Raw genomic sequence first — 22,714 nt, forward strand, 5'->3', positions numbered from 1 at the left:
GGTGCTGCCAGACCCTCCCGCTGCGGAGCCGGGGGGGGGGGGGGGGGGGGGGCGTTTTGTATGTATGCTTCCTGTACAGAGCATTGTTAGAGGTAAATATAAAACTCTGCACCCCACGGCGCTTCGTCGTCTCCTTGCTAAGCCCTCGCTCGCCTCCCCTCCGGCCGACACCGGGTGCCCAAAACCCAACGCTCCGAGGGCTGGGGGGCGGGGGGGGGGGGGGGGGTGATGGTCCCAAACGGGGCTGTGACCATCCCCAAAAACACCCCCAAATTGGGGGGGGGAGGTGGTCCCCAAGAACAGCCCCAGATTGGGGGGTCCCCAGCCCATAGTGGGCAGGGAGGGGGGGGGGGGGCTCAGCCCCATCCCACCCCCAGGTGCCACCATGGGGGTCTCCGTCCCACCTCCCCGAGCACCCGGTCCCCGTCCTACACCCCCCCAACCCTGCTGCCTGGGGGTAGGGGAGCTGCAGGAGGACCCCCCCCCACCCCCCAAACCCCACAGAGGGCCCCCCCCCCCCCCCCCAAATCACCAGGCGTGGAGGCGGGGTGCGATCCCAGTGATGCATGAGGCCGTTTATTGAGCATTACAGAGGCGGGCGAGGCGAAGGCGCGGGGCTAAAGGATGCCGGGGGGGGGGGGGGGGAGGGAGGGGGGGGGAGGAAGAGGAGGAGAACTGTGCACCTATACAGGGGGGGCCGGGGGGGCCCGGCCGCTACATGGTCAGCTCCTGCGGAGGAGGAGAACACAGCGTCAGGCACGGCGGGACGGGGGTAACCCCACAAACAACCCCCCCCCCCCCAGCCCCCAGCTCACCATGATGGCGTTGACGATGTCGTTGTTGTTGTGCCTGAGCGCCCGCACGGCTTTGGGGCGCGAGACGTTGGCCTGGGCCATGACCAGCTCGATGTCCCGCACCTCCAGCCCCGTCTCGTCCACCTGCGGGAGCGGGGACAGCGCCGTCACCAACCCCCCCCTCCTCCCCCCCCCCCCCCCCCCGGCACCCATCCACCCCCACCCATCCACCCCCTGGGTCTCGGCACCCCCACCCAGCCCCATCCCGCCGCCCACCTCCTCCTCCTCCTCGCTCTCCTCCTTGATGGTGAGGGCGGGCGCCGTCTCGGTGATCAGCGGCGAGTGCTCCATGGGCACCTTGAACTTCTCCGCCGCAGCCTTGTGCACCTGCTGCGACAGGTCCTCGATCTGCGGGGACGAGGAGAAAGGGGGGGGGGGGGGGGGGTGTCACCGGCTGCTCCCCGGGGAGCTCCCACCCCCAGGGACCAACCTGTCCCCCCCCCCCCACCTTGGCTTCCCCGAAGACGATGTAGATGTCGGACGCGGGGCTCTTGAAGACGTCGGGCTTGGTGATGACGAAGAGGATGTTCTTGGACTTGCGGATGGTGATGCGGGTGACGCCGTGGATCTGCCTCAGACCCAGCTTGGACATGGCCTGGGGTTCGGGGGGGGGGGGGGACGACACACGTTTGGGGTCAGCCCCAGAGACCCCGCATGGGGTCCAGCGGTGCTGAGCCCGGGGCTCTCCAGCCCCCAGCAATGGGATAACGCAGGATGGGGACAGGGCTGTCCCCAGGCCGAGCTGCCCCACAAGGCGGGGACACCCCCCATGGGACCCTGCCGTGACCCCAGGGATGGTGACAGCACCCTGGGGAGGACGCGGGGTCCCAACCCCAACCCACCCCCCCCCAAAAATTAAGCCCCACGGGACACCGGTGCCCATCCCACCTTCCTGGCCTTCTTCTCGCTCCGGCTCTGCTTGGCTTTGCTGATGCTCTCCTCCCCGGTGCCCAGCGAGTGGGTGAGCGGTGCCTGTGGGGGGGGGGGGGGGAAACGGCAGCAGGTGACAGGGGGCCACGGTCCCTTGGGTGCCCCAGAACAGGGGCTCCGAGCCCCCAGCCCTATACCTGGGTCTGTGCCGGCCGCGGCTCCGCGCCCTCGGGCTCCTCCAGCTCCGGGATGGACTCGTCATTGCTCTCCGACTCGTTGCACGACCCTGCACAAGCCAAAAGGACCAGGTTGGCGATGCCACCACCACCCCAACCCCCCCCCCCAACCACCCCCCCCTCCCCAAAATCTCCCCCCCCCCCTCACCTTTATGGTTGGCCTCGCCCCGCCGCGGCGCTGCCTTGTCCTCGAGCAGGGCGATGGCGGGCAGGTGCTCGGCGGCGCCGGGGCAGCGGTAGGGCAGCTCGGCCTCGCTGGAGGAGCTCGATTCGGACTGCACCGAGCCCCGGGGTGCCCGGCGGGGCCCCCCCTCCGCCGCCTCCGGCCCCCGCGCGCCCTTGGTGCCGCCCGGCGCCTTCCTGCCCCGCGCCTTCTCCTTCTGCGGGGACGGCTCCGGCGCTGCGGGGACGGGAGATGTTGGGGTCACCGTGTCCCCACGGCCTGGCATGCCCCCCCCCCCCCCCCCCAAGAAGCAAGGGGGGGGGGCCCATCACCCAAAATTGGGCTTTGTAGGGACCCCAGGCACCCCCCCCCAGGGGCTGGAACCCGGGATGCTCGCCCTGACCCCAGCGCCACCCAACCCCGCACGCGTCTCTTGGGACCCCACGAAGGCACCCATAGGGACGGGGACGGCTCTTACCCTCCAGCCGCTTCCTGGAGGCCGGCGGGACAGACGGACGCTCCTCCGGCCGCTCGGCGAGCCCTGAGGTGTCCTCCGAGCGCGGTGGCGAGGAGGAGAGAGGAGGCACTTGGATGAGTTTGGAGAGCGGCGGGCAGGCGGCCGGCACCGAAACCTCGGCCGGCACCGAAACCTCGGCCGGCACCGCCAGGACCTCTTGGGGTGCACGGTCCTCGGGGGAGCTGGGCTCTGCTGGGGGGTCTGAGGGCACCAAAACGGCCTCGGTGGGGCTGGGGGTGGCCTCCCCGCCCTCCCCACCCTCCTCGGGGCTGGGCGTGGGGCCAGATCCTGCCGCCACCTCCTCCTCCTCCTCCTCCTGCTGCTCAGGGGGTGCTGGGGGGTGCTCGCCCTCCACCGGGACTTTGGCATCGGGTTCTTCACCGGGGGGGAGCAGCGGGGGCTCCTCGTCCTGCGTGGGGCAGGCCGGAGGGGCGCACGGGGGGCTCCCCGCATCGCCCGGCTCCTGGGGCTCTTTGGGTTCAGGTGTGGCGACGGCGGCTTCGGCCTCAGCCTGGGGAGGCTGCGGAGGCTCCACAGCAGCAGCAGCAGCGGGGGGAGTTTGTCCGGGCCCCCCCGGTCGCTGCGGTGCCGGCAGGTCCCCGAAGGCGCCCTGCAGCATGGTGGCCACGTGCCGGCGGTCCTCCGCGCTCTCCGGCAAGGCACCGAGTGGTGGTGGTGGTGATGGTGGTGGTGGGAGCAGTTCGAGGGGGGCCGGGGGGGTCCCCACGTACACCTCCCGCTCCGAGGCGGTGAAGCGCAGCGGCGGGGGGGCGGAGGCCGGGGGCAGCAGGCAGAGGGCCATGCAGGGCCGCGGGGCCGGGGAGGGGAGGCCGGGAGCGGCCGCTTCCCCCGCGCTGTCCTCGGGGGCGGTGAAGAAGCTGGAGTCGGTGCGGGAGCGCGAGGTGTCCAGCAGCTCCGGCGACGAGTCCTCGGAGGAGGAGGAGGAGGAGGCGGTGGCATCCCACTCGGCCTCCGCGCTGGCCGAGGCCGGCTCCGGGCTCTGCTCCCGCTCAAGGTCCTCGCTGGAGGCTTCGTCCTCGGAGGCGGCGTCGGGCTCGTCCGCGTCCCTCGTCTCATCCGCGTCCCCCAGCACGGGGCTGGGCGCCTCCTCCAGGGCCTCAGCAGTGTCACTGCCGCCCTCGCTCGCGGCCAGCGGCAGGGACTCGCTGCCCGAGGCCTCCCCGTCTTCATGGAGGGCCTCATCCTGCTCAGGGGCCTCATCCTGCTCAGGGGCCTCATCCTGCTCAGGGGCCTCATCCGTGACGCCATCCTGCAGGTCGGGGACATCCTCACCCAGGCTGGGTGCTGCCGTGGGGTCCGTCCTGCCGTCCTCGTGGCCACCGGCCTCGTGGTCCGGGCTGTCGGGGTCACCTTGCTCAGGCGGGCACGGAGGCTCAGGGGTCTCCAGTGTGGTGGCATCAAGCTCATGGTCACCATTCGTGGCAGGCAGTGTGGGGGCATCCCCCCCCGGCCCATCGGGTTGGGGGTCTTTGGTCTCCCCAGCACAGGGGGACTGCGGGGTGCTGCCGCTCGCTGCGGCCTCCGGCTCCAGCCTCGTGCCGGGGTCAGCCTCCGGCTGGGCCTCCACCACCTCTGGTGTCACCTCCACCACCTCCTCCGGGGGCACAGACTCCATGGGGACAGCGGCCTCCGTGGGGGGAGGCTCCTCTGGGACAGGGCCTGGTTCTTGCAGGACATCGGGCTCCAGGGTGGAGGCTTCCTCCAGCTCCGAGGAGGATGAGGAGGAGCTGAAGGTCTCGCCCATCGGCTCCACGCTGACTTCTGTGGTGAGAGCCTCAACAGAGGCCACCTCAGAGGCAGCCACCACCTCCTCCTCAGCCACCTCCTCTTCCTCCTCCTCCACCTCCTCCTCTTCCTCAACCTCCTCTTCCTCTTCTACAACCGGGTGGGCACCATCCTGCTCCACACCCAGCGTCCCCAGCTCCACGCACGTGGTTTCAGGGTCCTCCTCAGTGCTGGGGGGTGCCTCCAAAATGGGGGGGCTGGGGGCTGCCTCGTGCCGTGGGGACCCTCCTGGCGATGCCCTCTCATCCCCGCCGGGGGTGACGCTGCCGCTGCCCGTCCCGTCGGGCTGCGCGGCGCCGCCACGCAGGTGCAGCTCGATGTCCCCGGAGGCCTCGGAGGAGGGCTCGGTGTCACCGGGGGTGGCGGTGGCCGGGGGGGGCCCCCCCGCCCCTCCCAGCGCGTGGCGCTCGGTGCCGTAGAGCCGCTCGTCCTCCTCGCCGTCATAGGAGGCCGAGTCGGAGGAGGCCGAGGTGTCGTCGCGGAAGGCGAAGGACTCGTCCACCCCCTCGTTGATGGAGGTCTCGGAGAGCGAGCGCAGGAAGGAGGCCGAGGTGCTGGGGTCTTCGTCTTCCTCCTCCTCGTCTTCCTCTTCATCCTCTTCGTCCTCCTCCTCCTCCCCGGAGAGGGGCTCGGCCGCCGCCTCGGCCGGCACCAGCGTGATCTCCACGGCCTCGGCCTCGAAGAGGAGGCTGCCGCGGAAAGGCAGCAGCGCTGCGGGGATGAGGCCGGCGGGGGCCACCTGGGGCAGCTCCGAGCCTTCCTCCACCAGCGCCTGCCCGCTGCTTTCATCCTCTTCATCCTCCTCCTCCTCTTCCTCCTCCTCCTCTTGCCCGGCCGACGCCGCGTCCTCATCCTCGGAGGAGGAGGAGGACGACGGGGAGCGGTGCGTGAAGGCCGCCGGCCCGGCCTCGCCGTCGGGGGCCTCGGCCAGGAGGTTCGGGGAGCAGGACGGGGAGGTGCTGGCGGTCCCCGAGGACCCCCAGCTGCCCCCCTCGGCCGTCATGTAGGAGCCGGACGGGGAGGTGGGGGGCGAGCCCAGCCCCTCGCTCTCCGCGTCCCCCCCGTCCTCCTCGGCCTTCGGGCGCGGCCCCCCCGTCCGCACGGGGGTGGAGGGGGCCGTGAAGAAGAGGTCGGGGTCCAGGCTGGCGGGGGGGCGGCTGGGGGGTGGGGGCTCGGGGTGGGTTTTGGGGGGGCAGCACGTCTCCTCGCCCATGACGATGCGGGTGTCCAGGGGGTCGGCGGGCAGGGCCGGGGGGGGCCGGTGGTGGTGGTGGCGGAGGTGGTGGCGGGGGGGGGCGGCAGCCCTTGGCGGGGGGGCCGTGCTCGGCCACGTCAGGGGCGGAGGGGCCGGGGGCCGCGTCGCAGCTGGCCCCCTCAGGCTGCGGGCGGGCCTCCTCCTTGGTGGGCATCGGGGTGGCGGCGGCGTCCCCCGGGGGGGCTGTGGAGAGAGGGTGTCAGTGGGGGGGGGGGGGGGGGGGCCAGAGCACCCCGTTGTATCCTCACCCCCTGACGCACACCCCCCAAAATGGGGCAGGGCCCCCGCTCCGTCCTCACAGAGGGAGGGGGCAGTGCCCAGGGAAGGTTATAGGGGTGACCCCCCTCCCCCCCAAAAAAAACCCACCCCTCTCTGAGTGGGGGGGGCACCACAGGTTTTGGTGGTGCTGGAGGGGTCTTGTGGGGGAGGTAGCCAGAAGGCCCCCACCACCACGACCTGCATCCCCTGGATGACACAGCTGCACCCAGGGCATTTGGGATTGGGGGGGCAACCCTAAGCCTTGAATCCTCCACCTGGGGGGGGGGACAACAACCCCCCCCCCCCCCCAAAAAAAAAAAAAACATCACACCCTAACCCCGCTGCTCATCACTGCACTGAGTGTGGGGGTCCCAGCCCCAAAGATGTGAGGGGCACACAGCCCTCCCCACCCCATAACGCACCCAAAAACTCTCGGAAGCCCCCCCCCAAAAAATGCAAGGACCCCCCCCAATACCTGGGGCCCTCAGGGGTGCCTCCATGGGGCAGGGGAAGCTCTGGCAGCACCCAGAGCCCCCACCAGGACCAGGCTCCAGCACCCACCTCGAGCTGCCCCATGCAGCCCCCAGGGGGTTTATATAGGGGCGAGGGGCGGGGGCGGGCTGCGGGGCTGCTGGGAAGGGGGAGGGGCCTCCCTTGGGGATTTTTTTTTTTTTTTTTTTTTTTTTTTTGGGGGGGGTGGGGGGGAGCTCAGGGGGTGTCCTGTAAGGGCTGGGATCCCGTTTTGGGGGTGGTTTTGGGGGCACGTCAGTTCCCCCACGTTTTTAGGGTGACATCTGCGCTGCACCTATGGGGGGGTGGGGGGGCTGTGCCTTATGGGGGGGGGGGCTTTGGGACCCCCATTTGCACCTTGAGAAGTGGCTGGGTGGGGGGTGGGGGTGGGGGGGCTTTTTGTCCCCAGTTTGAGCCCGGGGGGGGGGGGGGACACAGGGGGCTGGGGACAGCGGGGTTGGGGCACCCCCACTCTGTCCCTATGGGGATAAACCCCCGTGTCCCCCCCCCAGCATCAATCTCACCAAGGGGACACCCCCCCCATCACCGAGCCCCTCCCCTCGTGCACCCCCCCCAGCTCTGTGGGGTCCCTTTAACCCCTCAATGCCCGGGGGGGCCCTGATCCCCCTCCACGCCTTGCCCCATCCCCTCCCTTCACCTCGCCCCCCCCCCCCCGGCCCCTTTTGGGCCGGGCCCCCCCGATGTCCCCCAGCCCCGCACCCTGGGGACACGCAGGGGGGTGGCAGCGGGATGGGGGCACCGCTCGGGGACCCCCCCCCCGGCCCTGTCTCTGCAGGGTGACCTTGGGGCACGGTGACCGATGGCCCTTGGCGGGGGGGGGGGGGGAAGGGGTGGGGGCGTGGGGGCGGCCGGCCCGGGCACCCTTGGGTGCTGCGGGGCCTCCCAGTATCGGGGGCACAGTTCATGGCTGGGGGGGGGGGGGGTCAGGGTGGTGTCCCCAGGGTGGCATATCCCCCCCGGTGTCCCCCCCCCGGCGTGGAGGGGCAGGAAAGCCTCAGGTCGAGCGCTGCCGCCCCGTGTCCTCCATCCCTGCGCCCTCCTCTGTCTCCGTCCTCCATCCCTACGGCCTCCGTCCCTCCGTCCTTACAGCCTCCGTCCCTCCGTCCTTACAGCCTCCGTCCCTCCAGCCCCTACAGCCTCCGTCCCTCCAGCCTCCATCCCTCCATCCCTACAGCCTCTGTCCCTACAGCCTCTGTCCCTGCAGCCTCCGTCCCTCCGTCCCTCCATCCTCCATCCTTACAGCCTCCATCCCTCCAGCCTCCATCCCTCCAGCCCTATATCCTCTGTCCCTACGGCCTCTAACCCCACAGCCTCCATCCCCGCAGCCTCCATCCCCGCGCCCTCCATCCTCACGTCCTCCCTCCCTCCCTCCTTCCCTCGCTCCATCCCCGCGGCCTCCCTCGGCCGCCATCCCCGCGGCCTCACCTGCCTCCTCCTCGGAGCCCGGGGGGAGGCCGGCCTCCAGCTGCAGCCCCGGGGGGCTCGAGGCCGACTCTCCGGGCATGGCGGCGGGGCCGGGGACCCCCAGGCCGGCCCGAGGCCGGCTCAGCCCGCGGCTCGGCTCGGCGGCACTGGGCGACAGCGGCTGCGCCGGGCGAGGCTGAGCATCGGTGCTGGGGGGGGGGCGCAGCCCCGTCATCCCGGATGATGTCAGCAGGTTTGGTGCCGGTTTTTTTTTTTTTTTTTTATCCCTCCCCCTTTACTTTATTTATTTATTTATTTATTTATTTATTTTAGCTCAGAGAAAGCAGGGTGTGTGTGTGTGTGCCAGGCACTGCGGCGCTGCAGCAGCCGGGGGGGGTGGGGAGGGAGGGAGGGCGCGGGGCATGGGGACCCCCCCTCCCCACCTCAGTTTCCCCACCTGAGCACTGATAAATTTTTCGGGGGGGGGGGGGTTAAGGATCAGCCCCCCCCACGACACCGCACCCCCATTTATATGGGGAACAGGGGCTCGGAGCCCCCCCCGCACCCCAAAGCTGCTGATGCTGCACGTGTAGGGTCCCCCCCCCACCCCAGCGTCCCCAAGCCCGGTGTCCCCGGGGGGGGGGGGGGGGGCAGGATCGGGCCCCGGTGTCGCCATGGCGATGGCACTTCTCCTCCTCCCGTCTCCATGGGGATGGGGAGGAGGATGGGGACGGCTCCCTGGCAATGCTGGGGGGGGGCACAGACACTCTGGTACCCCCCCCCCGTGCCATGGGGTGCGGACACCCCATACGGACGCACTGATGGCTCCTTAGGAGGAGGGGGACGTTTGGCGGGGAGCTGGCACCCATGGGACACCCCCAGGACGCCCAGTCCCGGGTGGGGGCGGCCACCCCAGCTGCCCAAACCCCAGAACCTCCCCCCCCCCCCCAAAAAAAACCTCCTGCCACCCCCCCCCCCCCCCAAATCAGGGCCCAAGGCGGCAGGGAGCGAGGCCGGCGCTGGCGCGATGCCGGTGCCAGGAGCGGCCCCAGCCGTGACTCAGCAGCCGCCGCCGCCTCGTCCCCGCGGCCGGGGCTCTGCCGGGGGGGGCTCCGTCCCCAGCCGGGGGGGGCGCTGGGATCAGGCCGAGCACCCGGGGCTGGTGGGGGGGGGGAACGTGGCGAGGGCCAGCGGTGTCCCCACGGCCGAAAACCCGCTCGCCGTGGCCCAGGCGGCCGCTGAATCCGCCCCCCCCCCGGCAGCCGGCTCGCAGCGGGGGTTTCTCGCTCTCAGCCCGCCCTGCCCGGCCGGGGCCGTGGGGGGGGGGACACGGCCCTGCGCGACGTGGAGGCGTGGGGGGGGGGGGGGGGGCTCCCCGGCGCCCCTTTGGGGTCCTGCTGCCCCTGCACGCACCGCGCAGCCCCCCCCCCCCCCCCCCCCGTAAGAAGCAGCGCCCTTAATCCTCAGCTCCGGGGGCCATCGTGTGCGGTGCCCGGCCCCAAAAGCAGCATTTTTTGTTGGGGGGGGGGCAGGGAGCAGCGCAGCCCTCCTCCTGATCCCCCCCCCCCCCCAAGCACAAACCCCAAAACCCCGGCACAAAGCGGCGCAGCCCCTCCAGCCCCCGCGCCCGACGCAGGCAGCAGGGGTAGAGGCGTGCGGTTTATTTGGGGGGGGGGGGTTTATTGGGGGGCACGCTGCTGCCCCCCCCGCACACACAGACACACGCAGACGCCGGCCGCTAGCTCGCCAGCTCCTTGGCCACGGCCTTGCTGAGCTTGTCCCTGAGGTAGGCCGCCCGCTGCCGCTCCAGCTTCAGCTCCAGGAACTCGTAGTGGGGAACCTGCGGCGGGGAAGAGAATATTGGGGGGGGGGGGGACGGGGGGTGGGTGAGGGCTGGGGGGCGCCCGCAGCGCGGTGCCGTTCCCCGCGGCCGCTGGGCGCTGTGCGTGGCCCGATTTCTTATCCCCGCGGCCCCACGGCAGGGACGCGGGGCCCATGGAGCACGGCCCTTGCTGTGGCAGCCCCTGGGCCGGTTCCCCGCCACCGAGAGGCGGGCACCGAATTTGACAAGGCTGCGGGCGCGAGGGACGTTTCTTCCCCCCCCCCCACAAGACAAATCCCAGCTGCGGCCCCAAATCAGCTGGCAGCACCGCAGGGGGACAAGGGGCTTCTGTAAGCACGGCCCAAAGCAGCGGGAGCAGCACGGGGGCAGCTCGGGGGGGGGGGGGGGGGGGGGGGGGGCAGAGCCGTGGTGACCCCAGGGAGCACCAAAACCTGCCCCATTTTTCCCCCGATCGGCGGGGCTCCGCGGGCTGGTTCCCCCCATCCCTGTGTCCCGTCGGCCTCCCCCAGCAGCGGGGGGAAAGGCAGCCGACACGGGTTTTTTGGAGGGAAGCAGGGGCCAGCAGGAGGGTAGCGGGGCCGGGGAGGCTTCAGGTCCTCCGTCCACCAAGGCGCGTGTCCCACGGGGCCTGGGGACCCGTCCCTTTGCACCCCCGGGCTCCCCACCCCAAAAAGGGGAGCACGAGCTGCAGGCCCAGCGCCTGCTTTGGGGGCGGGATGAACGCTCCTGGGCGCAGCACCGCTCAGCTCCGTGCTCAGGGGAGCAGATTTGAGGCCTGGGAGGGGGGACGGGAAGCCCCCCGCCCACCCCGGCTGGATTTAGCTGCTGGCAGGCGAGGCTCAAGCCTCAAGAAAGCCTCAAGAAGCGACGTTTCCTTCCTCCTCTTCTCCATCTCCCCCCAAAGCTCCAGCCAGGGAGCACGGGGAGGTTACGCACCTCGGGGCAGGGGGGGGCAGAGCACCAGGAGCCCCAGCCTCAAAACGCAGCAGCTCCGCGGGCGAAACGTGCCCGAGCTCGGGCTCTCTATGGGGCCGGGGACTGGCAGCAGTCGGGGTGACACGTGGCTCGCCGCCCCGCTGCCCGTCGAGCTATAATTACCTCCGGGAGGCTAAATAATGCGTGACCCCGCCGCAGCCCGGGGCTCTGGAGCAGGGATCAGCGCGCTAAGACCTCGCCTGCTGTCCTCCTCAATTACCGGAGCCCCCCGCCAGGCGGCCTGCGGAGGATCACGGCGGCTAATCCCGGTGTGGGACCGCAGGAACGGGCGCCGAGGGCTGACGGGACTGCACAGGACCCCCCCGCCCCCGGAGCCATCAGGATTAGCGTGAGAGGAGCAAGAAGCTGGCGGAACTCCTCTCCCCTCTGGCAGTGGGGGGTTAGGGACTTCCTGAGGGTGACCCTGCACACGCCAGCGTCACCTCCTGGCCCCCCCAGGAGGCCGGTCCTGCTCCCCCTGCGGGCAGCCAGCTCCGAGGAATTAGGAAGCAGAGGCAGGAGGGTCGCAGAGGCAGGAGGGTTCCACCTGAAGACAGGCTAGAAGCGAGCTGCTGCGCCCCCCCGAGCTCCCCACAGGAGGGGGGCTGTGCTTTTTTGCTCCCCCTCACCGGAGGGCAGAGAGGCAAAGGGACGCCGGGGGAGCCCCCCCGCACCCTCGCCCTCCCCGCGGCTACTCACGTCCACCACGAGGAAGCCGGCCGCCTGGATGTGGCGCCGGGCCATGGCGTAGCGGCCCAGCAGGTCCTTGCTCCTGTTGCTGAAGTTTGGGAACTCCCACCTGAGGAAGGCGACCCTGCGGGACACGCGGAGGGCACGAGGCCGTGAGAGGGGTGCCGGAGCCCCTTGGGCCCCGCGGGAGCCGGGAGCAGCAGCGGAAGGGAGGGCGATGGCGTGCTAACGGGTGCTGACACCGGAGCTGAGCGCTGGGCTGGGTTTTGAGCACAAACACCGTGCTGCCGGCTCAAAACCCACCCCTCCCCAAGCCCAGGAACACGCTGGACGGGGAGACGCTGCCTTTTCCAGCCAGGGAGGAGGCAGCTCAGCCCCAGGCTCCCCGCAGACAGGCAGACGGCTTGGCGGCGGCTCCCAGCGCACGACGTGCCAGGCAGGGAAGGCTGCTGCCACCGCCGGCCTCCTGCCCTCTCTCCCCCGCCGGGCTTCCACGAGGCCAGGCGGCCGAAACAGGCAGGGATGCGGCTGGGCAGGCAGCCCCGGCGCACGGGCAGCCCCCACGGCACCGTCCCCCGGGGACGGCGGAGCCTCAGCAGCCCGCGGCTGCACCCAGACCCACCTCCTGGCGCCCGGCGGCAGCGGCTTCGTCCCTTCGGCGTGGAGCAGGTGGGGAGCGGCGAAATCCTTCACGGGGAGGGGTTTGTTTTCGCCGTTCACCACCACTTCGGCGTCTGCGGAGAGCAGGGAACACGAGGGCCGGCTGCTGGGGGCCACCTGGCTGCCTCCCCACCCGGCCAGCCTCGGCGCGCGGCCGGGGCGCAGCCTCGAGGAGCGCCCGCTCCGGGAGCATCTCCCTCGGGGGCTGGGGGCAGGGGGGGACGTGTCTGTGGCACGATTTTATCCCCAGCGTCCCACGGGGAGGGGACGCGGGGCCCATGGACGACAGAAGTCGCTGTGGCAGCCGGCTGGCCGGTCCCCGCCACCGAGAGGCTGGGACCGAATTTGACAGGGCTGCGGGGTGGCGAGAGGTTGGAGGCCGCACGACGGGAGGGGACGCTCACCGATCCGCCAGCCGTAGACGGTGGGGACATCGAAACGTCCCTTGTCCTGGCCGCCCAGCACCCCCGCCAGGGCCTCCCGCAGGCTGCCCTGCAGCTGGCTGGCTCTGTCCCCCGGCGGCCCCGCAGCACCCAGCACGTCGGCCGGCAGGAACGGCCCCTGGTACTCGGGGCTCTCCAGCTTGGCCGCCGCGTTGATGTGCGCCAGCTTCACCCGCAAGGTCTGCGCCTTGGGGGACGGATCGCCTGCCGGGGAAGAAGAGGAGCGGAAATTTGCGCGTGGGACACCCGACGCCCGCAGCACGGGCGGCTCCAGGGGCACGGCCCCGGTGTCTGCGGCACGATTTTTATTTTTATTTATTTATTTAAATCCCCGGGGTCCCACGGGAGGGGGACGGCGGCGCCCGTGGGCTACAGGCGGTGCTGTGGCAGCCGGCTGGCCAGTTCCTGCCACGGAGGAGGCAGGGACTGAACGTGACGGGGCTGCGCCTCCCCGGCGGGCAGCGTTTTGTCGAGGGACGCCAAGCCCTCCCCCTCCCGAGGCATAAAGGTTTGGGGACAGCGCACGGGCAGCGCTCGCGGAGCGGTAAAACCGCGCCCTGGGGCACGTGGCTCCCCCCCCTCCCAAGGCTGAGGGCAACGCGTCGCCCTGCCGGGGCTCAGCCCCGCGGGCACGTTAGAGCCACGCTCGGGGACGCCAACGCCCCCCCCCCCCGGTTCCGGCTGAGCTAACACGACCTGCGCCGGGCCAAATTTAGGCAGACCCCGGAGCCATTCTCCCCGCTCCCTGCCCCCGTAGCCGAGGCGCGGGTCCCTGGGGCCAGCAGAGCTGCCCACCTCACCTTGGAGGCGAGCGTGGAAGTCGGGTGCCAGCACTCGCTGCAGGTAGTGGGGCTTGGCTTGCTGCAGCACGCACAGCGACCACACCAGGTCGGTGAGCAGCTGGGGCTCCAGGCTGCCCAGCTGGCCCCGCAGCTCCTCGTGCACCTGCCCAGCACAAAACCCGCAGCTCAGCACCACAACGCACGCGTCCCTGCTCCCGCGGCGCTCCTCCCCGGGCTGGTTGCCGCCAGGAGGATTCGGGACCGCTCCGCGGCAGCCTCGTGGTGCTGAGTGGGTTTTTTTTTGTTTGTTTGTTTGTTTTTTTCCCCCTGCAATGCCTCAAAAATTAAGTTAATTAGGGGGGTGGTTGGACCAGAGGGCTTTCCCAACCCTAATGATTGTGATTTTGGGTCCCACTCCTCCTCGGTTGTGCACCACACGCGAGCAGCTGGCAGCCACGCCGCAGCTCCTCTCCGGCAAGGATCTGTCCCCAGGGAGAGCCTCCCGCCCCTCCTGTGCCCGAGCAGGAATTCAGGGCCCTGGGGGCAGGGAAAGGGGCTCCCTGCTGCCAGCCCCTGGCTCAGGCGCAGCAGGAGGCTCCCGTTTCCCAGGCAGCGGCCTCCTTCCTTCCAGCGGGAACCCAAAAACCAGCGCCGCGGTGCTGAGGGCTGGGCGAGCCACACGGGTGCTTGACCCTGAACCCCCGCGGCCTCGTTACGAGGAGCTAATTACAGCAATCCGAGTCCAGGAGGGCACGCCAACACCCACACGCTGCTCGTGGCTGCTGGAAAAGGGAGCCTGCAGGGGCTGGGGAGCTCGCGGTGCGCTGCCTGGTTCTGTTATCGCCCAGCACGCAGCTCAGGAGGGGTTTTTTCAGCCTGTCCTGAGCTACGGGGTCCCCATTCCCATTTCCCGCAGCGGCCTGAGCCTTCCAACGCCCGCTTTTTGCTCTGGATGTGCCAGGGGGAGACGTGCAGCCCTCCCAGGGACCCTAGGGCGGGAGGCAGGCTAACGAAGAGGAGAAGGAGGAAGGTTACCATGTTAAAGAAGTCCTCGCTGCCGCTGGGCTGGAAGTTGAGGCGGGCGAAAGACAGGATGATGCTGCACAGGTGGGCGACCGAGAGCTGCTTGGCGTTGTCCAGGGCGTACTGCGAGACAGGGGAAGCAAAACCAGAGCTCGTCATCCGCCCTGGGCGAGCACGGACAGGAAAAGATTAAAAACACCACCTGAGGACGTGCCCAGCCCCCACGGCAAGGTAGGGACACACAAGCACGGGATCTCTTAGGACTTCTTTCGGATTTTCTTATTTTTTAAGGGGAAAGCTGAGAGCAGAAGCAGAGCTCCGCAATATTCCCACTCGTCTGGTGGGGGCAGGGAGGGCCCCGCCGGTGCCTCCTCACCTGGGCGATGGCCTCGAAGAGGGGCAGGCTGAGCCACTTGAGGAGGGCGAAGGATCTGATGCAGCGCGTCACCTCGACGGGCGTCATGGTGGCCACGTGGGGGTGCAGGTCGGCGGCTATCTTCTGGAAGACCTGGGGCTGGTGGAAATTCAGTTTTCCTTAAAGGAGCAAAAGAAAAGCGGCAGCCGCTTACACGGAGCTGCTACGGGAGCTGTGCCCGGGCGGGCGGGGTGCCACGAGGCTGTTTTTAGGACCAGGGGAGGCTGGAGACATCGCCACGAGAAGCGTGAGCCCCCTCCAGGGCCGTGTCTCGTGGGGTGATCCTTTATTTTGAGGGAACGTCCAGCCCACGCAGAGCACCCTGCCCCAGGGGCTGGCAGAAAGTCTGTTCCCACTGCCAAAAGCTGGGCAGGGAACTGAGGAGCAGCTCCCCTCAGCTCCCCTGGCTTCCTTCCCCCCATTTTCTGGGCAGGAGCACACAGCATCGCACGAAGAGGGGCCGGAGAACCACGGCACCGAGGATGATGACACCACTTATTGATTAGCCTGCTGCGAACGGAGCTGTTTCACAAGCGAGGAGATGGAAACAGGGACTCCCTGAGAAATGCCTGGTCAGGGAAGGAGGCAGGAGAGGATCTCAGGCTGTTTGGGGATCTCAGCTAACTGCTGGGCTGCCTGGTGCCCTAACCGCCCTTCCGAAGCACTCTCATCCCTTCTTCCCGCATGCTGGAAGGAAAAACCGGGGCGCGCTGCTGGCCATGCACACCCAGGCCGTGCCCAAACGGGCTCTGGGGTGAGGCAGCAGCGAGTCAAAGGAGCCAGCAGCACGGAGCTGAGCGCGCACGCCCTGCACCGGGTGCCGTGCTGCCACAGGAGGTCCCCCTCACCGCTGCCGGCACAGAAAAAGAACGTGCTGGGAGCGTGGGGCAGAGCTGAGGGGCAGGCAGAATTGTGGCCGGAGGCTGTGCTGTCAGCGGGAGAGGCACCGGGGCTCGCTCTGCCTGCACCCGGAGCTGGAAACGTGACGGCTGCGCTGGCTGGCACACCCCCTGCCGGCCTCCCTCCTCTGTCACAGGTCACCCCGGTGGTAGCAACGCTGTCAGAGCCCAGCTCGAGCGCCCAGAAGGAGCCGAGGTGGCCTCAGCAGGTCCCGACCCGGCCGAGTCGCTTACCATAGGCGAAAATCAGGTCCGTCAGGGTGCCGAGGCTGAGCTCCACGTGCTTCTGAAGCAGGTGGTAGGACAGGGCGCGGAGCAGGGGCACGCAGCGCCGGTTCTGGTACGCCAGGGCCAGCGTGATCTTCCGGATGTCTTCGGGGCTGAACTGCTCCGCCAGCTCCAGGGCCTGAAAAGAGACGTTGAGACGTCAGGGGGAGGCACGCAGCCAGCCGTGGATGCGGGGTGTGACGTGCCGCTGCCCGGGAGGTCGCCCTCGCTCCTCTCAGCGGAGCCTGTACCCTAATTTTGCTTTAATTTGCTGCCCCACACCTGCGGTTTGCGTAAGCTGTTAACCCCTGCTGGGTTGCAAGGACCCCGAGGACGTTTCCCTGCCGCTGGGAGGGACAGAAAGAGGGAGCAGACCTCCCTGCGGGCACCTTCCCTGCAAGTCAGGCTGCGAGGGGGAGGCAGAGGACAGCACTTCTGCTGGCTCTGCAATTTACCACCTGCCAGCTGAGCCCAGGCGGTTCTAGCACAAAATAAGGTAATTCTAGCACAAACTATGGCAATTCTGGCACAAAATAAGGTAATTCTGGCACAAAAAAGGCAATTCCAGCCTCAGAGCGCAGCACATCAGCCTTCAAGTGGCTCAGAGCAGCGCGTTCAGGGAGCTCCCACCTGCAAACTCCCCACCTGCGTGGCTCCTCGGGGGGAAATGCTTCTCCCGAGCACGGGGAGCTGCTCAAAGAGCTGCCAGCGGGCACGCAGCGGAGCACTGGCACAGAGATGTGCGTGGAATTAACACTCCTCTGCTTGGCTCGCTAAGCAGGTGCCCACAGGGAATGTCCCAAAGCTGTTCCTCCCCCCCCCGAATGATGATTTGAAGGGAACGGAGCAGGATGAGAGCACCTGGAGCCCTACCTTGTCCTCCAGGTGGTCCATCAGGGCCGGGGAGATGTGCCCGACCTTGGAAATCAGCGCCACCACGGTGCGGGTGCCCTCCAGCTCCGTCCACCGCAGCTCCAGCTTCCTGATGACCTCGCTCAGCAGCTTGCTGCTCTCCTTCTCCGGCCTGGTGGCCAGGAACTCGGCCAGGGAGGCGAGCTGGCGGAAGGTGAGGCGCCGCAGCCGCCACAGCACCTCGTGCTCCACCGACTGCATCTCCCTGCTGCTGCTCTGCATCCCCAGGGAGTACAGGCTCTTCAGCGCGTTCACCAGGGTGTTATTCCACACCTGAGAGATCTGGGCAGGCAGGAGGAATAGGGAAAAACGTCAATCGGGACAGCTGTGACAAGCAGGTGGCATTGCTCTGGGGCTACGGGGAGAGCTGCAGCGCTGAGCACTGGAACCGATGGAGCTCAGGGCACTGGGACCAGGCGGCTTTGAGCAAACAAAGGCTTCAACCTCCCAGCCCGCCCTTTAGGCGAAGTCCCAAAATGGTGCCCTTCAAGTTTTTGGAGCTGAGCACTGGTCTGCTTCATGCCCTAAGGTTCAGAATCTCTGGCGTGTCAACACGAAGACGCTGCAACGTGATTAATTACTGCCTGGCCAACCTGCTTTGGCAGGGGGTTGGACCCGATGATCTCGAGGTCCCTTCCAACCCCTACAACTCTCTGATTCTGTGATTTTAGTTTGTTTTGTTTTATTTTAGTCTGCATCAAAGCACCTGTGCATCTGCAAATCCCCTTCTTACATCTTCTTACACTGAGTTACCCACGGCTGCAGGCTGCTGCAGCAGCTCTTTGGAGAGGGATAACTGTGCACACTGGGTTTGCTTGATTAATTTTCAGCTAATTGTGTTCACTGCCGCTCCCCTGGGCAGCAAGGCCGCACCGCCAGCTTCTCGCCCTCCCTGCACGGCAGCTTGGCCCTTCCAGCTCGGGGGCACCCCTGTTGCTGCGGGCTTGTCCCACAGACACGGGGACCCTTTTTCGAGCTGAACCTGGTGCCGGTGGGCCCTGAAACGCATCCGCCGCCAAGCACTGAGCAGGCGGCGGCTTTGCCTTGCAGCAACAACAAAAGAACCGGGGGGAAGGAGAAGAGCCGTCCAGGCAGGCGGACGGGCCAGGGGGCAGCCAGCTTTCGGGGCGCGCTGCCTGTCAGGGCACCCACCTGCGAGTCCATCACGCCGACGAGCTGCCTGAAGCGGTGGTCCTGCAGGATGCTCTGCGCCTCCAGCTTCTGCTCGGCCGCCAGCCACGACAGGCGGCTGATGACGAGCGAGGCCTGGTTGCTGCTCAGCCCCGGCACCTCGCTCAGCTCCAGCAGCTCCCGGGGCCCCGCCGCCGCCTCCACCAGCTCCCTCAGCGCCCTGTGCTCCGCCCCGCCGCCCTCCTCGAGCCGTTCCTTGGCGGACGCCCCGTCGGCGGCGGGGCCCGGGGCGTGAAGCGAGGCCCGGGGAGGGGGGGGCGGGGGCCGCCCCGAGGCACGGAGCCGCGAGGCCGGGCCGGGCCCGCAGGAGATGGCGGCGAGGTGCCGCCAGCAGCAGCGCCCCACCAGCCGGGCTGCCATGGCGGGGGGGGAAGCCGGGGCTCAGCGCTGCATGGCGGGGAGGCTGCGGGGGAAGAAAAATTAAAATAAATTTAGGAACGGAGCCGGCACAACGCGCCCCCCCCCCGCCGCCATGCCACCCCCCGGGACCGACCTCGCCCGGCCCTCGCCGTACGGCCGGCCCGCAGCGCGCACAGAGAGCGGGCGCTGACTGATGACGTCACAGCGCCGCCGCCGCCTCTTATTGGCGCGCCGCTCAGCCAGCCGCGCGCTGATTGGTTGGGAGTCCGGGGAACGAGGAGAGCGGCTTCCGGTGTACGGCGGCTGGGGGCCGCCATTTTGTGGTCGCGGCTCGGCCCCTGCCCTTGTGCAGGGTCGGGGCGGGAGGGGAGCGCGGGGCGGATCCTGGGCCCTGGGGGTTACAGAGACACCAAATACCCGAAGTCAGAAGCCGGAAAAAAAAAGTCAAATCTGCACAGAACCACCCCAAAACCCAGCCCCTGTGTCTGAGGGCGTTCCCCAAATGTTTCTGGAGCTCCGGCAGCTCGGGGCCGTGCCCCCGTCCCCGGGCAGCCTGTCCCAGTGCCCGACCACCTCTGGGTGCAGAACCTTCCCCTAACCCCCAGCCTGACCCTCCCCTGTCCCAGCTCCGGGCCGGTCCCTCGGGTCCTGGCGCTGTCCCCGGGGAGCAGAGCTCAGCGCCTGCCCCTCCGCCATGCGGCCTCCCCTCGGCTCCTCCCGGCCCCGCAACCCGAAGGCCCCGGCCGCTCCTCGCACCTCTTGTCCTGCAGACCCTGCACCGTCCCCACTGCCTTCCGTTGGCCTCCGTTGGCCTCCTTTGGCCTCCGTTGGCCTCTGTTGGCCTCCATCGCCCTCCTCTGACTTCCTCCAAGCCCCCTCGGCCTCCTTCACCCGCTCCTCCCCATACCCAGCACCAAAGGGGCCGTGGCGCCGGGGGCCCCGCGGCAGAGCCGTGGCAGATTTACGGCCTCCCGGGACTTCCCGGCCTCGACGCCCACCCTCGGGGCCGGCGGTGACCGGGTTGCGGGGCCGCCCTGCGCTGCCGCTCCCCTGCGGCTGTTTGCTCAGCGCCGCGGGGTTGGCGCGAGGGCCGGCGGCCTCCCCCCTGCCGCCACCCCCCTGGCGCTCCGGAAAGCCCCGGCCGTGCCCCCCCTGGTCCCGGGGGGCTCATAAAGGGGCCCGGCGCCCGCCGCCAGGCACGAGGAGGAGGCTGCGGGGGGCCGCGAGGCCCCGGGGGGTCCCGGTGCCGCCCCGGGGCTGACGCCGCCGCCTCTCCCCGCAGCCCGGCCGCAGCTGGGGGGCCTGGATCCGGGAGCGCTGGGCCGGCCTCAGGCAGCGCCTGCGGGAGCGCGGCCCCCTGTGGACCCGCGGCCGGCGGAGCCGCGCCAGCCCCGCGCGGCCCTGAGGAGCCCCGGCAGGAGCCGGTGCCGTGCGAGCGTCACAGCCCCGCGTCCCAATTAACGTCCCGATTAACGTCCCAATTAACGTCCCAATAAACGTCCCTTGCACCCGCGGTGTTCGTGTCCGTCCCTTCCATCTGCCGTGGTCGTGTTTGCGTCCCCGCGCCGCCCCGCTTACACTCCCCAAGGGCCGGTGTCCCCACGGGGCACGATGTCCCCAGGGTGTCCCCAAGGTGTCCCCTCCACATATTCGTGCTCCCCAAGGGCCGGCGTCCCCACAGGGGACAATGTCCCCAAGCTGTCCCCAAGGTCTCCCCTCCACCTGCGCTCGCTCCCCAAGGGCCGGTGATACACATGAGCAGGGGGCACAGAACAGGGCAGGGGACAGCCACGTCCCCACCACAACCCCCCCATCCCGCTGTGTCCCCCCCCAAAATAAAACGGCCTCGTTGTGGCTGCCCCCCCCTTGGCCCCAAAGTTTCCGCGGGGCCGTGCCCGCGCCGCGTTGCACAACCCCGGGGGCCGATAAAAGGCGTCGGGGGCTGCGGGGTGCCACGGGGCGAGGATGGCGAGCTGCTGGGTGCTGGTGCTGGCGGTGCTGGGGGGGGCCTGCGCCCTGCCCGCCCCGGCCCCCCTCGCCTACACCCAGGTGCTGGCGCAGGCCGTGGACTCCTTCAACCAGCGCCCCGACGTGCAGAACGCCTTCAGGCTGCTCAGCGCCGACCCCGAGCCCAGCCCGGTGAGCACAGATTTAGGGGACTCCTTGGGGACACCCTGAGGACACCTTGGGGACACTTGGGGACACCTCGGGGACACCCTGGGGACACCCTGGGGACACTGGGGTGACGTCCTGGGGGCGCCCTTGGGGACATTTTGCGGATATCGTGGGGACAACCTGGGTATTTCAGGGGGGATGATGTGGGGACATCCTGGGGACACCCTCGGGGGCATGAAGGGGACACCAAGGGATGTCTTGCGGACACCTTGTGGCCATCGATGGGACTTCCCGGGGACACATTGGGGACATCGAGGGTGCACCGGGGGGGACATTATGGGGATGCTGGGGGGACATCAGTGGGACACCCTGGAGACTTTGGGGGGACACCCTTGGGATATGGAGCGGAAACTGGGGGGACACCCTGGGGACATGGAGGGGACACTGGGGGGCATTGAGGGGGCATTGGGGGGACATTTTGGGGACACCCTGGGGACATCAATGGGACACCTTGGAGAAGCTGGGGGGACACTGGGGGGGATATCAAGGGGACATGAAGGGGACACCGCGTGGCTGGTGATGGCGGTGTAGGGGTGCGGGATGTGGGCGCAGGGCTGCTCCCCCCCCTGCTGGCTCTGAGCAGTGCCCGGGGGGGGCCCTGGGGGGGCCGCCACCCCCTGTCCCCGCAGGATGTCCAGCTCAGCTCCCTGCGGAACCTCAACTTCACCATCATGGAGACGCGCTGCCCCGCGCACACCGGCGCCCGCCCCGACACCTGCGACTTCAAGGAGGACGGGGTGAGCGCCTCGCTGGGCCGTGGGGGGGTCCCTGGGGTCCCTTGGAGGGGGGGGGGGGGAGGAGAGGTGACAGCTCCATGGGGGGGGCTGCGCGTCCCCGTGCTCAGCTCCCCCGCTGCCCGCAGCTGATCAAGGACTGCTCCGGGCCCGTGCTGACGCAGAGCGGCCGCCCCGTGCTCGATGTCACCTGCGTGGACTCCACGATGGACGTGAGTGGGGGGACACCTTGGGGGGGGGGGGGGGGCGGAGACACACTGTGGGGTGGCCCCAGGGATGCTCAGGACCCCCCTGTGCTGGTGGCACTGCTGGGGGCCGCTCCCGGGGGACCTTCCTTGGAGGGGAGGGGGGTGCGTGGGGGTCCCCTGTTGTGTCCGTGTCCCCCCCCACCGGTGACACCGCTTTTTCCCCGCAGCCCGTCCGCGTCAAGCGCTTCTGGCCGCTGGTGCCGGTGGCGATCAACACCGTGGCCGCTGGCATCAACCTCTACAAGGCCATCAGGAGGAAATGAGCCCCCGCCGGGAGACCCCCGCCACCGCTGCCGCCCCCCCGCTGCCCCCCACCCCCCCAATAAAGCTGCTTCCTGGCCGCGCTGTGCCCGCTCTGTGTGCCCTCGGGGTGCGGGGGACACGGGGGTGATGGGGATGGGGACGGTCCCTGGGGGGGCAGCGGTGTGGGGGGAGCGGGGTCTGCCCCATGGGGGCCCTATAGCGATGTCTGTCGTCCCCACCCCACCCCCCCCGGCCTCCCCATGCACCCACAGGCACCTTCTGAGCTCGGGGACTTCTGGCCACGGGGCAGGGACAGGACACGTCCCCTGGCACGGGTTGGGGACTGGCACGTCCCGTGGAACCTGGGGACAACCACGGGTCCCCCAGGGATGGACAGGGCACTGGGGGGGGGTCCAGGTTTCGAAGAGAGCAGTGCCTGGGGGCTGCGTGAGCCTGTGGGGACATTGCAGGGGACATGGGGGACATGGGGGACATGGGGACGGCACCACAGCTCCAGCTCCTAGGGCATGGGATCCCCACATATCCCCACAGCCCCGTCCCAAACCGCTGGTGATGGCCCCGGTGGCTCCGTGCTGATCCCCCCCCCTGGGCATCTGGGGACGTCCTGGGCAGCGGGGGGGGGTCTTTGGGAGCACAGCCCCCGTGGTTTGGGGACAAAACACCGCGGGGGGTGGGATGGAAACCACTTGTGGGGGCCGGGGGGGCTCAGCAATGCTTGTTTTGGGGATGCGGATGGGGCCCCAATGGCAGCTGTGCCCGAAACCCAGCCCCAAAGCGACGCTTTGGAGGGGACGGGGCGAAAAACCCTGCTGGGAAATGCCACGGGACGTGGGGCCGTGCACCGGGACCGTGGGGTCCCCCCCGCCCCGTGCCTCAGTTTCCCCCTGGGGACTCGGGGACTTCCGTGGGGACCGGAGGCAAGGAGAGAGCCCGGGTCAC

The 22,714-nt window shown here is 69.3% G+C and overlaps 3 protein-coding genes and 3 non-coding genes across 6 annotated transcripts; 1 reads left to right on the top strand and 5 right to left on the bottom strand.

The window, feature by feature from the left end:
• Window positions 1–714: 714 nt before the first annotated feature.
• On the bottom strand, window positions 715–7,994 carry NACAD (NAC alpha domain containing). The gene is given in 12 exon segments (XM_050709294.1): window positions 715–729; window positions 816–938; window positions 1,071–1,202; window positions 1,303–1,449; window positions 1,743–1,826; window positions 1,922–2,010; window positions 2,109–2,360; window positions 2,602–2,918; window positions 2,961–4,435; window positions 4,505–5,695; window positions 5,697–5,884; window positions 7,946–7,994. Coding segments are annotated over 12 exon segments (4,062 nt in total).
• A 1,546-nt stretch (window positions 7,995–9,540) lies between these two features.
• Window positions 9,541–18,554, bottom strand: TBRG4 (transforming growth factor beta regulator 4). Its single transcript, XM_035554368.2, has 11 exons — window positions 18,488–18,554; window positions 17,956–18,397; window positions 16,765–17,085; window positions 15,859–16,030; window positions 14,687–14,844; window positions 14,323–14,433; window positions 13,306–13,450; window positions 12,467–12,709; window positions 12,025–12,136; window positions 11,412–11,526; window positions 9,541–9,734 (listed from the first exon to the last, which is right to left on the bottom strand). Exons 2-11 carry the CDS (start codon window positions 18,352–18,354, stop codon window positions 9,633–9,635), a joined length of 1,878 nt encoding a protein of 625 aa, XP_035410261.1. The 5' UTR covers window positions 18,355–18,397; window positions 18,488–18,554; the 3' UTR covers window positions 9,541–9,632.
• On the bottom strand, window positions 9,833–9,971 carry LOC118251895 (small nucleolar RNA SNORA5). The gene has a single exon (XR_004779979.1). It is a non-coding gene; the product is annotated as a small nucleolar RNA SNORA5 (small nucleolar RNA).
• LOC118251894 (small nucleolar RNA SNORA5) lies at window positions 12,284–12,421 on the bottom strand. Its single transcript, XR_004779978.1, has one exon. It is a non-coding gene; the product is annotated as a small nucleolar RNA SNORA5 (small nucleolar RNA).
• On the bottom strand, window positions 12,791–12,951 carry LOC118251896 (small nucleolar RNA SNORA5). The gene has a single exon (XR_004779980.1). It is a non-coding gene; the product is annotated as a small nucleolar RNA SNORA5 (small nucleolar RNA).
• A 1,765-nt stretch (window positions 18,555–20,319) lies between the features above and the next one.
• On the top strand, window positions 20,320–21,774 carry LOC118251813 (cathelicidin-3). The gene is made up of 4 exons (XM_035554387.1): window positions 20,320–20,493; window positions 21,159–21,266; window positions 21,392–21,475; window positions 21,679–21,774. The coding sequence occupies exons 1-4, from the start codon at window positions 20,320–20,322 to the stop codon at window positions 21,772–21,774; spliced, it is 462 nt and encodes a 153-aa protein (XP_035410280.1).
• The last annotated feature ends 940 nt before the right edge of the window (window positions 21,775–22,714 follow it).

Source organism: Cygnus atratus, chromosome 2, assembly GCF_013377495.2.
Source record: "Cygnus atratus isolate AKBS03 ecotype Queensland, Australia chromosome 2, CAtr_DNAZoo_HiC_assembly, whole genome shotgun sequence".
NCBI lineage: Eukaryota > Metazoa > Chordata > Aves > Anseriformes > Anatidae > Cygnus > Cygnus atratus.